Genomic DNA, 16,292 nt, shown 5'->3' with positions numbered 1-16,292 from the left:
ATATATATATATATACATTTTGAATTAAAGATACTTAAAATATACTTCAGAAGTGGTTTGTAGTCTATATTGTTGATTGTGTGGTCCATGAGTGGTGTCGGTGGTTTACCAAGCTGTCATCAATTGACTGTTCTGGTTAGTGTGGTTTTTTTTAGGTGACATCATTAGATAGTACTGGTCAGTGCGATCATTGTAACTTTGGGTGAACAATATGAGTAGGTGATTGGGGCTGATGTGACATTTGCTAAAATGTAGTCAGATGGTGTCTTTATGAGCATTCATCATCATCATCATCATCATCATCGTTTAACGTCCACTTTCCATGCTAGCATGGGTTGGGCGATTTGACTGAGGACTGGTGGAACCAGATAGCTACAACAGGCTCCAATCTGATTTGGCAGAGTTTCTACAGCTGGATGCCCTTTCTAACGCCAACCACTCCGAGAGTGTAGGGTGCTTTTACGTGCCACCAGCATGAAGGCCAGTCAGGTGGTACTGGCAATGGCCACGCTCAATATGGTGTATTTTACGTGCCACCGGCACAAGTGCCGACCCTTGAAAATCATAAAATGATTCTAGGGTGCCTCATAATAGAGGATGGAGGTGGAGAGAAATGTTTTTAAGACTGGCCATGCAGGCATAAAGTCCAGCTGCTATACATGCAGCAGTAAAGATCATTTAAGAGCTTTCTGTAAAGAGGAACTGGAGAAGTTAAAAGGGAAAGAACAGCATTGAGAGTAACAGTAAGAGCTGGACATGGGTGCTGATGCTCACAGGATACTCCTGTTTGCATCTGAACTAAAGATTATCCGGAAACCAAAGAATCCCTCTTCCAATCAATACTAGTAGTGGTGTGCCTCATTGTCAAGTAGCAATGAAAAAGTGATGGAAAAGGAGCAGGAGTTTCATACTACTGGAGACAGAGAGAAAGATGAATAATCATTAAAAAATATTCCCATACAAAAAAGAGCATGCCTCAACCATTTTGTCAGAATTTTCAAATCACAGTTGTTCAAATAAGAGCAAAGAACTGTCAGAACTACTGAATGAATTGAATGAAGAAGGAGGGATTAGTAAAGTATTGATTTAAGAAGAGACGTTCCCTAATTTTGTTTAAAAACCATGCTAGTAATCTATGACCAGCTCATGCACAACTGTTTAGAAGACATGGAAGATTTATTGTCCAATCCAACATCAAAGATTCTCATGGGTACCTTTGAGTATGTAAACTAGAAGACTGGCTTCTAGCAAGGTATCTTGCTGTTTGTCACCCTGATATCTAAGGCAAAATTTGGTAATATGCACATTTAACAATCGATTGGCTTACAATTGTTCACACAAGGGCATAAACAAAATAGTAAATGTCTTAGCAAGATATTTCAATTAATAATGCCTTTTTCAAGACATGTACAGTGCCAGTCACCACTAACTTCTGTATCTCTTCTTGCATGGTTGACTTTCCACGTATCTGGGTCAAATACTTTTCTGTTCCCCTTTTTAATCATTCCAAGTGCACCAACTACCATTGGTATTGTACAGGCATTAAGATGCTACATTTGTTCAATTTCATTTATTAGATATTTATTTACTGAGTTTTTGAAATTCTTTCCTAGAGACATTTTGATCAGATGATACACTCATGTTGATTAACAGGCATGTTTTCTTTTTACTGTCCTTCACAGTTTATATCAGGTCTATTGGCCTTGATCCTTTTGGAAAGAAAATTCCAAAGGTTTGTCACATTTTCATCTCCTGCACCATTTTTCCCCTTATCTTTATGCTGTAAGATCTGCCCTACTCTATGATACCTAGTTTTATACTCCTGGGGAGCCAATAATTTGCAGCCTTAAACAAAACAGTCAATGGTCATAATCTGCTCATTGCAAAATCGAAACTTTGGGTCAATTCTTTTTCTGATTGCATCAGCTTGAAAGTTGTGCATTGAAAGACATTGATCTTGAACAGCCAAAATGAAGTCCTCACTTTCTGCTATTAGTCCAGAACTCTCCAGCCACTGATGGATGAAAGTTTCATCTATGTAAAGTTCTTTGCTACAGAGGACATACGACCTGTGCAGTGGTTCTTGTTCCAGTTTAGTGCACAGTTTCCACTGATCTTCAGCTTTTGCCAACATGCGTTATTTGCAGTCTTATTGCAGTATAACCAAAATTTTCATCATGTATTCCTAATTCTTCTGTATAATTCCCATTTTCCTTCATAACTGAATGTAATTTTTTTTCTTCCTTTCATGTTCTACAACCATTTTCAGCATCTGGTTGTCTGCAGTTTTAAGGTATTGTTTGAGTCCAATGGTTGATATTTTTTTTGCATAACTGCTCAAGCTTGATAATTTCTCTACCTCCATTTCAACAAGGTAGATAGGGGGTGATTCAGTTTTGCTTTTAGGTGATATAGCTTATTACAGGTCAGAAGTTATCTGATTTTGGTGTCCATTTTCTTTACTTCACTAATGTTCCAATTTATGATTTTGCAACTGTAAGTGGGATTGCAAGAAGGTTTATAGCAGATATTCTTTGAGTTGAGCTCTGTTTTCATGACATGTACTCTTCAGCAGTATTCCATTCTTCCTGCTATTATTATTATTATTATTATTATTAAGGTGGCGAACTGACAGAGTCATTTGCACACTGGATAAAATGCTTAGCAGTATTTCACTCATATTTACGTTCTGAGTTCAAATTCTGCCGAGGTCAACTTTACCTTTCATCCTTTCAGGGTTGATAAATTAAGTACCAGTGAAACACTGGGGTCGATGAAATCAACTATCCCCTTACCCACATTTCAGGCCTTGTCCTTATAGTAGACAGGATTATCCTTATTATTATCATTATTATTCAAGGTGGTGAATTGGCAGAATTGTTTGCACACCGGGTGAAATGTTTAGCAGTATTTCATCTATTGCTATGTTCTGAGTTCAAATTCTGCTGAGGTCGACTTTACCTTTCATCCTTCTGGGTGTTGATAAATTACGTACCAGTCAAGTACTGGGGTCCATGTAATTGACTTATCCCCTTCCTGATCATGCTGGCCTTGTGCCAAAATTTGAAATCATCATCATCATTATTAAGCCCTCATAAACTTTTACAAGTTTCACTTGAAAAGTGTGGGTGGAGAGGGAAGTGTTGCCTTCTAGCAAATTTGTTGAAAGGTGGGTGAATGTTGAAAAAATGGCCAGTGTGAAAGGACTGATTTTGAGCATGCGCCTGTGGAAAATAAAAGAAGGGCTCTTGTCCTGTTGGTCAGGCACCCATGGCTTTTGTGGGTTTTTCCATGAGTAGCTTTAAACTGCCTCCTCCATTGGGAGTTTTATTTGTTTAATTTTCTATGTTATTTTTTGTTCACATGCTTTTAAAATCCATTTGTATCATCCTGTTTTTTGTCTCTTCATGTAACTTTATGTAATCCCTTGTGGCCAATAAAAGAATTTATTATTATTATCATTATTATTATTATTATTATTATTATTATTATTAAAGCATTGAGTTGAGAGAATTGTTACTGCATGGGACAAAATGCTTTGCAGCATTTCATTTGGCTTTATGTTCTGAGTTCAAATCCTGCTGAGGTCAACGTTGCCTTTCATCTGTCTGGGGTTGATGAAATAAGTACCAGTGGAAAACTGGAGTCGATGTCATTGACTTACCCCATCTCCTGAAATTGCTGGCCTTGTACCAAAATCTGGAACTATTATTATTATTATCATTATTATTATTATTATTGGGAGAGCAGTGCATGCCATCAAAGTGAAACGGGTAAAATATATGAAGCCCAGAATATCCCTCATGACTACTTGTTTGATAAGGGTACACCAGGCACATGCATCACAACCATATATACGTGACATACTGATCTTATATCAAGGTAAACAGTATATGACCTTGCAGGTGTGGCCCAGTTAGAATTTTCTTCAGGTCGAGTAGTCCATCTCACTCAAAAGGTCCCTGAATAAGGGTTAAGGATGTTGAATGAAATACCCATGTTTCCAAAGGTGAATTATCCAAACCCCAAAGAATTCCTCTCAACACATGGCTATGATGCTCCCCCACTACTTCTGCTCATGATCAGAGATGCACATATCGTCAGCCACCAAGGGACATGCTCAACTGGTTAAGGTCAAGCAACTGACAAGCAAATCTGTGGTATTGAGCAGAATATTTGCTGTAGCCCATCTTTTATACAAAGACAAAACAATGTACATGATAATACTTCCAATTTATTATTATTATTATTACTATTATTATTATTTATTTATTTATTGTTGATGATAATCAATAAACTTGCAACACACCAGTAGAATGAGGGTGATGTGACTGCACTCCACTTCACTTTTCTCCCTATCCCCCCTACTTAGCAGGGTTCATTTGCATACAATCATCCTCCTCCCACAGGAACAAGTAGTTGGGTGTGCCCAACCATTTTCAACCTAATCCCATTTTAGGTTCCTTAGAAGTTGTCACTTTTTCTTTTACTGCAGACCCCCCCTCTCCCACCACCATCACCAACCACATCACCTCATTCTACATTCTCCCCCACTAACTATTCTTAATAAGTTTAGTGATAGCAGACATTGAGCTGTACTCTTATAGCTTTCTCACCAATTACATAATCTAGTTGGTGTGTGTGTGCGCGCGTGCTGATGTCTGTGTGTATGTCAAAAAAATGAACCAGAATGTTTTCTTTGGTATCACCTCATAGACTTACGATGAGTGGGAGCATGACAAATGAATAAATGATATGAGCAGAATGTGTCCCTGTTGTTGATATAAGTTGTCTTGGAGTATATCATAATTTAGGGTTAGGTTCTCGTTGGTAGAAAGAGATTATACCATGAATTTTTCCTTTTGTTTTTATTTGTGATAATACTTTTTGTAACATGAATAGATGCATTAAACCATAAGTGATGATTTCTTGTCTAGAATTTAAGGTTGGATGCCAAAGTTCACAATCTCTCATTCTATTCCCAAATCGTTTTTTTAAAGTCCAAATTTATTTCTGCATCACTTCTCTTTCTCTTACACAATTTCACTAAACAAACCTTGAGACTGTAATAGAAGTGTTATAGTGAGCTGTTGACCAAAGCATTATTCAGGGGTAATATTGATGTGTTATTTTTGGTAACTTCATTGTATTGAGAAATACAAGGATTCACACACCTACAAAAATATATTAGTGAAATCCACCCATGGGCAATATAGAATTTTCATCCATATAATTGTTCATATTTTTTTACTTTGGTTTTGGACAAGATTAAAAAGTTTAAACCAATCTTAATTGCCTTTCCTTTGGATAATGTTAGAGGCATGGAGAGGGGAGGCTGGTATGCATGGCTGACTGTTGGTCTTCCATAAACAACATTGCCTAGACGTGTGCCTTGGAGGATAACTTTGTGGGTGTAATCCCATGATCAGTCATGACCAAAGGGGCCTTATATATATATATATATATATATATATATAGTTGAAATTTATAGAAAAACATAAGGCAAAGACAGGTGTATGAACAACAAGCAGGTGTATAAACTCAGGAAAAATGAAAAAGTGTTTTATGTTTTAAGCCTACACTCTTCAACAGAAAAGAATAAGAGAAAATAAACAGAGAAAATGAAAAAAACATGTGGAGTTCAGTGGTTCAGCATGGTGAATGATTTGAAAAAAAAAAGAGGTTGAAAGAAAGGGAGATAATAATAAAAAAAGAGGTTGAATGAAAGGGGGATAATAATAGTGCTAGTGATCCCAACAAGAAAAGGTGCATGTGCATGTGTGTGTATGGGAGAATGGTGTGTGTATGCGTGAATAAGAGCAAGTGATTGATGTGACTGATGTGTGTGCAATGTGTGCATGTGTTGTATGTAGCAGTTGATGTGAACTTTTTCATGTGGTGTGTGCACGTGTGTGTCTGTGACCAAAGAATGTGCTTGTGTATGGTGTATGTATGTTGGTGAAAGTTATCTTTGTCTATGTATTTTGCATGTGTTAATGCATATTGCATGTGTATGTATATATTGTCTGTGTTCAGGTATTATGTGCTTGTGTGGGTGTGGGAGTGTGCATGATGGTGTGTGTACTGAGTTAAACAGTGTGTGTGGTTGCTCATACAGTGGTGTATATGTAGTGATACAATTGAAGATTCTGTGTGGGTGTGTGAATGACGGTGTATGGTGTGGGTGCTGAGAAGTGGTCAGTGCTAGTGTGTGTGTAGTGTTGTGTGGGTTTGGTGTCAAATGAAGAGAGGAGGTGAGGTTGGTATCAGATGAAGAGAGGAGGTGAGTTGAGCCCATGTGGTGCAAAGGAGTAAAGATTAGTTCCTGTTCACAGTGAAGGCAGGAGTCCGGATGGCCCCTGCACAAAAACAGTCCGATCATAGACAAATGTAGAAAATGAGCAGTAGAGCAGAAATGGTGTGAGATCAGGGTGTCATTGCCTAGTCTGATGTCTTGGAGGTGCTTCTTGAACTAGTCAGCTAAGTGGCATTCCGTTTGACCAATGTTCAGGGAAGGATAGAAAGAGCAGGAGATGCAGTAAATGACATTACTAGAAGTGCAAGTAAAGGAGTTGGTGATGTGATAGGGATGATGACGGGTGCCTGTGAGGATTGTGATATTGGGGAGGTAGGGGTAGGTGCGACATTGTGGGTGAGAGCAGGGGAACAAGCCAGGCTGAGAGGTGGGATTAAGGAAGAAACTGTGGGCCAGGAGTGTCATGCAGGTTATGGGCTCATTTGAAGGAGGGAAGGAGTAGATTGGGAAAGATGTGCGAGGTGGAGGGGTCAGACAGGAGTCGCTGGAAGGCTCAGAGAATGGTGCGTTGGAGGGGCAGAGTGGAAGGGTGGTAGGTGAGGAGAACAGGAGATGGGCAACAGCAGGGTGGATGCGAGGAGAAAGAGCAGAGGCACAGTCCACAGATCGTGCCCTGGCAAGGGCAGTGTGGATAGTGGTGAGGGGATATCCTCGTAGGAGGAAATGGTGAGCCATGAGTTGAGACTGGGTCTCGAAGTCATGGTTGTCACTGCAGAGCCTGTGTAGATGGAAGAATTGGGAGTAGGGGATGGAGATTTTGGTATGGGTAGGGTGGGAGGAGGAGAAGTTAAGGTAGGAGTGTGGGTCAGTGTATTTGTTGTGGATAGAGGTAGTGAGAGGGGAGTGGTGTATGCTGGCAGAAATGTTGAGAAATTTGATGGAAGAGTTAGAGGTAGTGCAGGAGAATTCGAGGGCAGGATGGAAGGATTGGACAAAAAAGGGAAAGGAGTCTAGTTGTTCGCAGGAGAGTGAGGTCATGTCAATACAGTTTGCATAGTTTGGGCCCATTTTCATTCCCATAGCCACACCTGAGATCTGTTGGTAAAAATCGCCTGCGAATGAGAAGCAGCTGAGAGAGAGAGAACAAGTTTGGCCAGATGAAGAAGTGTAGAGATGTCAGGTTGAGGGTCAGGCCAAAGCTCTAGAAAGTGTTTGAGTGGAAGAAGTCCTTCATTGTGTGGGATCACCGTATATAAACTTTTGATATCAAGAGTGAACAAAAATTTAGAGGGGCCAGAAGGGAAGGAAAAAGAGTTAAACAGACAGAGAGCATAGTAATAGTAAGTATCATGGATGTCGGAGGGGAACCACTAGTGGGGCAAGGACACGGTTGAAATATGTATATATATATATATGTATAATACATTTATGTATGTGTAGTGTGTGTATATGCATACATGCACACATAAATATTTTCTTAAGAAAGATCAAGCTACTCTACAAAATAACTTACAAATACAAATATTACTTACTGAGATCAAACATGTCATTCATCTGGTAAATAACGTAGGCCACCACACCAACAGCCACCAGTTTCAGCCACATAGTTAGCAGGTTACTTTCAACTTCTGTAATAAGCCAGTAAACATTGAAGTCAGCAAAAATAGTAATGGTTCAATAAATATTATTTTGTAGGTTTTATTTTAGAAAAAACATCTTAGCTGATTTTATTGTATTTTGGGAGGGTCATTATGCCAATAATAAGCACACACATTGGTTCATTTTCACTTCTTTATTACTAGTCAATTGGTTAGTTATTTAACCAACTAACTAATCAATTGCTTGTTTAATCACTTGGTTAATCAATCAATCAGTTTGTTAAAGTACTTTTGCCACTATTCACAGCCTCATCAATGGCATGCCCTCTCTACTCCAAGTTTGTCATCATATGTGTCTGTTGGCTGGTTAATATATATGTAGTTACATGGTCATGTACATGAGAAAGGGAGGGATAGAGAAAAGGAGAGTGTGTATGCGTTTATGCATGTGCATATGCATTTGTATGTGAGTGTGCATTCTTGCATATGTGTGTTCTTTCCTGCCTTCATTCGAAGAAGTAGAGTCATAATTCTGTCAGTCTCTCCTAGTAACCCAGTCATTCCATTGATGAAATCTTCATAGTGTAGAACTGACGAACTGTCTCAAGTCGTGCTATTAATTTGACACTGTGGAAATGTCTTCAGTTGAGTGCAGTAGTCTAGACAGCTGAGGACAAATGTTCTCCATAGAATCAACACAGTTTTCTGGTCCCTTGTTCTGAGAGTTCTCAGAATCCATCCATCCATTCACCTACACATTGCCATCATCCTGGTGATATGTACATGAAATGAGACATCAGTGTTCAAATCAAACCGCAGATCATGCACTGCGTTTGACTCTGGGATTGCTGTTCCTTTTGGTCCAAAGCTGGCTGATAGTTGAGGGCTTGGAATTTTCCTGCATATTTTCTTCAGCACATTTATATATGGCATCTAAGTCTTTCTGCAGAAAATTAGCATCAAAATGTTCGTTAACTGCTAGTACTGCTTTTGTATAGTTGGTTTAATAAGTAAGTGTGGCTGTCAGTGTAACTAATGTCATGTCCAAGAGAGCCACCATAAGCAAAAGCAGCTCCAAGACAGTTCTTTAAGTCACACACCTCACTATTACTGTCTCCTTAGATAAGGTCTTATTGGCTGCCACAACCTGGCTTCTGTCTTTTAGGAAGTCATGTAACCACTTTCCCAGTTTTCTGAATATGCTGAGTCCCTGTAGTTTGTGTTATATCATTCTCCATGATCAACCTTATCAAAGGCTTTTGCAAAATTAAGATACATCACATCCATGTTTGAACATTAACACCCAGTCATAATGCTGCAGAAGTTGTGTAAGGCAGCTTCTTCCTGAGTGGAAGCCAAGCTGGATGTCATGGAGTACCAGTTATTATCTTCTAGGAATGTGATCAGCTTCCACCTGACAAATACCGCTATTTATTCATGACTTAATATATAATAAATGACCAAAGAAAAAAAAAAAAAAAAAAAAAAAAAAAAAAAAAAAAAAAAAACTTAGAATAAATATTTGTGTGTATCAGCTACATTGTAACAGTTAGACAATAGAAATATACCAAGATATTTTCCATACGTAATTTAGAAAGAAATTCTTGCAGATATTTTTCACAAAATAAAGAATGGGGAAGCCCAAAATTTTAATATGAATTATTGAATGCATAAACAAAATAGCATTTAAGAAATGTTAAAAGTTGAACACTGGGCCATCTTAGCATTATAGACTCCCAGGTAAATCAATTCACAGGGCCCAATATTTATTTATTGACAGTGTGCCATAGCCTGCATAGATCAGATCTGAACCACTGGCTAACTACCCAGTGTGCCTATGCCTGTAGATGTTACTGGATATACATCTTAACAAAAGCTACACAAATTCTATTAGATGTTATAATAATGGTTTTTTTAACATTGGCACTTCGCCAAAATTTTTAAAGAGCAGGGTGGGTTGATTTAATTGAATGGTACTTATTATTTTGCTAACCACTAATCAAAAGAATGGGAAAATTGATCATGGAAGAATTTGAACACAGATTATAAAAGCAGATGTTTATAATAACATTGATTTGTAGATCTAACAATAATTACTTAGACAAAAGGTTACTTAATCAATAAGAACAATGTAAACAATTTAATTAACCTTCAGGACTCAATTGGTATGCATTTAATTGACCTGGGAAGGATGAAAATCAATATAAATTTTAAGGGGATTTGAACTGAGGGATATTATAGCTAAGTATTTCGTAGGTTTGTCAAGTGGTAGCATGAACAGTAGAGCAATGGAATAGATACTCCAGCACTGTTTATGTCATTTTTATACTGTGTTCAAATCCTGCAGATGTTGACAATGCCTGTTATCCATCCAGGGCTGATAAAAAAAAAAAAAAATCACTACAAATATTGTATTAGAGTAAATTTAGACAGCTATACAATTTTCCCCTAATAACTTGGTAACCTTATGTTAATGTAATGGGTGCTGGTTGCCAGAATCTGTACAGTGTAGGATGAGATGCCTGACAGTGTCTATATCCTTCACATTCTGGTTGAAATCCCACAAAGGTCAACTTTATCATTCCTCCTCAAGGGATTTATTGAAAAAGTACTAGTCACAAAAACTTATGTATAGAATTTTTAATTAAGTGATAAATTACTACAACTATTACTATTATTATTATTATTATTATTATTATTATTATTATTATTATTAATATTATGAAGGTGGTGAGCTGGCAGAATTGTTAGTATGCTGGATGACATGCTTAGGGGTATTTCATCTGTTGCTACATTCCGAGTTCAAATGCTGCTGAGGCTGACTTTGCCTTTCATCCTTTTGGGGTCGATAAATTAAGTACCAGTGAAACACTGGGTCGATGTAATCAACTAGTCCCCTCCCCCAAATTTCAGGCCTTGTATCTATATCAGAAAAGATCATTATTATTATTATTATTATTATTGTTGCTGTTAAGGTAGCAAGTTGGCAGAATTATTACTGTGTTGGACAAAATGCTTATCAGCATTTCTTCTGACTTTACATTCTGAGTTCAAATTCCGTCAAGGTTGACTTTGCCTTTCATTCTTTCAGGGTTGATAAAATAAGTACCAGTTGGTGCGCTGGGGTTGATGTAATTGACTTCCCCACCCACCAAATTTGCTGGCCATGTGCCAAAATAAGAAAGGATTATTATTTTCATCATTGTCAAGGTGATGAGCTGGTAGAATCAGCATGCTAGACAAAATGCTTAGCAGCATTTCGTCCATCTGTACATTCTGAGTTCAAATTCCACCAAGGTTGACTTCTCCTTTTTAACCTTTCAGGGTCAATGTAATTGACTAGCCCCTTCCATGAAAATTTCAGGCTTTGTGCCTCATTCCTTTTTTTTTTTTTTTAAGACAGTAAGCTCTACATATTGAACGTAGCAAGTCATGTAACTGCGTAGAGGACCCCATAGTGGTAGGGAAGAGGAGCTGAAGGTGGAAATTGTGCCTACAGCAGAAAGGACTATTATTGTTGTTGTTTAAACTATACAGCAAGATGCATCATGCGCATCTATGAAACTGATGAAGTAATCAACAATAACATCTTGACTTACTTCCTGATACCCAGCCTCTTTATCTTGCTCTATCAGTAACATTGTAATTCACTAGGTATCAGATGGGAAAATTTTGAAAATCTTGCAAAATGGGGAGCTGGCTTCTAGCAAGTGATTAAAAGGGTAACACTACCTTCATTTCGAAGCCACTGGATATGGACACTGAGAAATGAGGACATTGCAAATGACCATTCTAAGTAAGTGTTTAAAACGAGGTAATTGCTCAGAAAGAAAAGCTGAGTCTTGTTACCATGAAGAACAGTAGTTTTATGGAAAAACAACACCAGGACAACATCAACAGACAGTACCTTCAAGTGAAGTCACAATAGCAAGGACTGTCAATGATGTGTGGACCACTACAGCCACAACTAATGCTGCTCTGTTAACACATACTAAAGGAAAACTTATCAGGTGCAGAATCCATGGTATCATGAGACAAATAAGAACCAACATGTTTAAATTATGTAACAAAAGAAAGTATAAAACAAAACAAAACAAAAACTGTATGTATACCTGAATAAACAAAAAACTTGGCTTTCTTCTGCAATCAATTATTTCCTGGCGAAAAATTATAGTTATTAAACAAAATGCTTATCAATTATAAGTGCTTCAATTAATGAAGAGAGCTTATAAGGAAACTCCGCAAAGTCAGTGGTAGTAGAGATAGCAGTAGAGAGTAGAGAGGTGGTTGTTGTGAGTGTTGACTGGAAGAGATGGGGTTCGATAGATTGGCACTGATTTTCCCGGATCTACTTCGTAAACAATGGGGGGGGGGTGATGAAATAAAAATGTGCGAGAGAGAGAGAGAGAGAGAGAGAGAGAGAGAGGACTGTGTGTGTGTGTGTGTGTGTGTGTGTGAGAGAGGACTGTGTGTGTGTGTGAGAGAGAGAGAGAGAGAGAGAGAGGAGAGTGTGTGTATGAGAGAGAGAGAGGAGAGTGTATGAGAGTGTGTGAGAGAGGAGAGTGTATGAGAGTGTGTGAGAGAGGAGAGAGTGTGAGAGAGAGAAAGAGAGTGTGTGTGTGTGTGTGTGTGTGTGTGAGGACAACATTTCCTGCAATCCTGATTTAAGTGGTTGAAGTGTTTGCATTTGATAATGGAGAAACAAATGAAATATAAAAGTAATAAAAATAATAATAATCCTTTCTACTATAGGCGCAAGGCCTGAAATTTTGGCTAGTTGATTATATCAATCTAGTGCTCAACTCCAACTTATTTTATCAAACTTGAAAGTATGAAAAGCAAAGCCAGCCTTGGTGAAATTTGAACTCAGAATGTAAAGATGGACAAAATGCCACTAAGCAGTTTTTCTGATGCTCTAACAATTCCGTTGTTTGTCACCTTAACAGCAACAACAACAATAATAATACAAATGCTCATAATGGTATGCTATCAAACCTTGTTGTTTTTTATGAGTATGTGAGAGGGGGAGAAAGAGGCAGTTCTCATGACTTTTGTGAAAGATCTTTGAAACAGGTAAGAGGAAAAGGAGGAGTAAACATGTGTGTTATCAAATCAGTAACCTGTCTGCAACAAAGTGCCCTTTGCCAAGGTTACCTACTGGTCCAGCATTGGTGTTAAACTAAGTAGCTTATTAAGTTTGTTACCAGAAGAGAAGATAGATACAGTCCATCTTATAGGCTTCTCTACAATTTCCTCATGACCACTTTCAATCTTGAAGGATCAACCCAGGGATATGATAAAAGAAACTTGTTCAAGGTTCTTTACAGTGTTATTGAATCAGGAACCATGAGATTGTGAAGCAAACTTTTTACTGATGTGATCAAACATGCACCAATATATGTATCAATATCCATCATAATTAACAACTAAGATGAGAAAAACAGGTTGTAATTAGACATTACGATAAATATAGTTGTGTTGGTCAACAGACTGAATGTGTAATTAGCCAAAAAGAATTTTTAATCAACAAAAATTGCATCCTTAATTAGAAGGAAAGCCATTAGTTAATGAGAAATGTAATTTATTTATTTATTTCTATTTCTATTTTCCAATACTAGCATGGGTTAGATGAATATATTATTGAGGCATTATTTTACAGCTGTCACTAACTCTAGCTTGACTTTGAAGTAAGGCATCTCAAACATATCTCAGATATGTTTGAAGGTAAGAAGTAAGTACACAATTTGTTAAGAGGAGAAGTGATAACAAAACTGAGCACAAATGTAAACAAACAAATACATCAACATGTATCATCATCATCGTTTAACATCCGCTTTCCATGCTAGCATGGGTTGGACAATTTGACTGAGGACTGGTGAACCAGATGGCTACACCAGGCTCCAATCTGATTTGGCAGAGTTTCTACAGCTGGATGCCCTTCCTAATGCCAACCACTCCGAGGTTTGAGTTGACCTAACGTTATTACAGAATACACTTGGCCAAAATTCCAAGCAGGGGGATCAAACCTAGAACCTCATGATTGCAAAAGAAACTTTTTAACCACTTGGCCTGCTTCTCTGTCCATACCTCTCCAGCCCACAGATATACACACTCAGATACACAAGCACATACTATGAGACTTACACATACTTGCATAGAAATGCACGTAAGCTCACACATACATACATACATACATACATACATACATACACATGCATATTTTCTCCCTTTTGAAATGAGAGCGGATTAATGTTAAGTTTATTTAGGGAAAACTAAAAATAATTGTCAAAAAAACAAAAAGAAAATAATAAACAGAAGAAAATACTAGTCAGAAATTTAAGCTTCTGTTTTGGTAAACATAGAAACAAAAATAAAATAAAAAGTAAAAAAGAGAAATTAAAACCAAAATTGTATACTGTCTTTAAAATAACAAACAAAAAGTTCTTTAAAAAAAATAATATGAAAGAAAGTGGGGGTCCCTCCCCTCATCCTGCACAGCTGGCTTTCTTTTGTTTATTATACACACACAAAAGTAAGAAAAGACTATAGTGTTTGGTGGGTATTTTATCTGCAGACAGACAAAAAGCTAATCAAATAAAAGGAACTGTCTGGGCAAAGAATGGAATCTAAAGACAACTAAAACTCTTGTATCTATGAAATTCCAGACTTTAAAGAATCATAAAAAATATTGTGTTGTTGAACTAACTAGCTCCAAGAAAATAGAGCATTATGGTTTACATTATTTATGTTTTCTTAAGATGGTATGTTAGCTGAAAGAGGGAGAGAAAGAGTAGAGGAGTTATTTCCGGTGAGAATAGGCTGGTGAGAAGTTTTCCTTCTGAGTTCAAATCCATCTGGTATAAATTTCTAGTGTCATCCTTCCAAGATCCATAAGATAAGTATTTATTTATTATTTGAGTATTTACAGTATACATGAGCTCCTGATTCAGTTTACTTTTGGAACCTCCTTGCTATTGTTTCATACAGTTCTCATATATCTTCAAATTTATGTCCAGAATCCAATCAATAAATCTTGATTGCATCATAGATCAGTCCATTTTGCTACCCCACACCCACAAGATCAATGTGGTTGAACACTACAACATGAAGTAGACTGTGTGTTGTGAAGATACATGATATGCTAGGCATATAGAGGATTTACAATATCCTCATTAATTCAGGTTAGCCACTGTTCTGCTGTGGCCTGGCTTCAACCTGTCTGCAAAATTCTACAGCATTCTGGTTGAATGAAAGACTACACAATAAGTGGGTAGTTCAACCATGTCTCCATTGCATGGAAGGTGCTCCCTCAGGTCACCTCTCCAGGCTTCCATAATGTTGAATTTCACTTTTACTTCTTGTCACTTTATAGAAGGAAGTTGGTCTATGATTGAATTTATAGCAGCTAATCTTCCCTGAGTGTATCTTTGAATACTTGGCTGGCCTGGTATCACCAGTAGGAGTTTATCCAATGTTTTTTTTAATGTTTCAGCAGAGGTTCCGGATTTTTTTCTGTTTGGTTGCTAGTGGCTCCAAAAATTAAAGTTTACTGAAAATCTTTAAATTTGGCACAATAATACACAAACTGAATTGCTGCAGTTATTTCAATTTTTCCAGAAAAATATTTAAAAATATTTATAGAGGTTTAAATTTTGATCATTTTCATCCAGTCAGGAAACAAAATTTGGAAGCTGTCATTTTGTGCATGACTGCACGTTTTGTCAACATCTTGAAAATAGCACGTGTTGTCAATATTTGTGAACAACACATGTTGTCTCCAGTAATTTTCTTTCATGTAAATAAATCTTATTTAGCTGTTATTTTTAGCATACCTCACAACCACCAGTGTTTCATGCAAATGCAATAAATAACGTTACATGCGATAAACATTACAATTTTTAACAGAAAGAATAAGAAAGTTCTTCAGTAATTTTCTTTCATGTAAATAAATGTCTATGTTAATTTAAAGGATAAAAACAGGAGCGAGATGTTGGCAAATAAACTTTAATTCAAAAGATTTATCCCCAAAATCTTATTTAGCCGTTATTTTTAGCACACCTCACAACCACCTCAATGACAAAAAGAAACGAGTAAACAAACATTTGTCAACACGCGCTTCCTCTCAGATAAAAGACTTTTCAAAACTGTTTACTATGGCAACAGGCAAAAGAGTTCTCATATGTACGCTTGTTACTATAAAAACAGACATGAATGTTTCTGGCTTACGATTGGCTAAAATTACCAAAATTTTCAAATTTTAATTATTAATAACTCTTTATTTATTGATTTATAACGAAAATTACTTTACGTCATTAATTAGCCTATAAAAATGTATCATTACACTGAATATGAAATCAATTCGAACAAAAAATTGACGCTGGCAACTAAACAGAAAAGACCCGAGGTTCCTTTTATACTTCTGATTTCGGATCTTTTCA

At 37.1% G+C, this 16,292-nt stretch overlaps 1 protein-coding gene across 4 annotated transcripts in view; it reads right to left on the bottom strand.

Annotated features, from left to right (window-relative positions):
- The window catches only part of LOC106874424 (hydroxysteroid 11-beta-dehydrogenase 1-like protein), a 162,683-nt gene that overhangs the window by 35,278 nt on the left and 111,113 nt on the right, over nucleotides 1–16,292 (bottom strand). For 2 of the 4 annotated variants that reach the window (XM_052970462.1, XM_052970464.1), the window contains exon 3: nucleotides 7,789–7,884. In XM_052970462.1, the coding sequence (XP_052826422.1) occupies nucleotides 7,789–7,861 (73 nt within the window). In that variant the 5' untranslated portion in view covers nucleotides 7,862–7,884. Of the gene's footprint in view, nucleotides 1–7,788; nucleotides 7,885–11,966; nucleotides 12,202–16,292 lie in introns of those variants that run through there. The other 2 variants (XM_052970463.1, XM_014922154.2) reach the window with 2 other exon arrangements.

Source organism: Octopus bimaculoides, chromosome 9 (genome assembly GCF_001194135.2).
Source record: "Octopus bimaculoides isolate UCB-OBI-ISO-001 chromosome 9, ASM119413v2, whole genome shotgun sequence".
NCBI classification, from domain to species: domain Eukaryota; kingdom Metazoa; phylum Mollusca; class Cephalopoda; order Octopoda; family Octopodidae; genus Octopus; species Octopus bimaculoides.
Note: the sequence above shows the minus strand (reverse complement) of the source record. Positions and strands in the feature narration are given on the sequence as shown.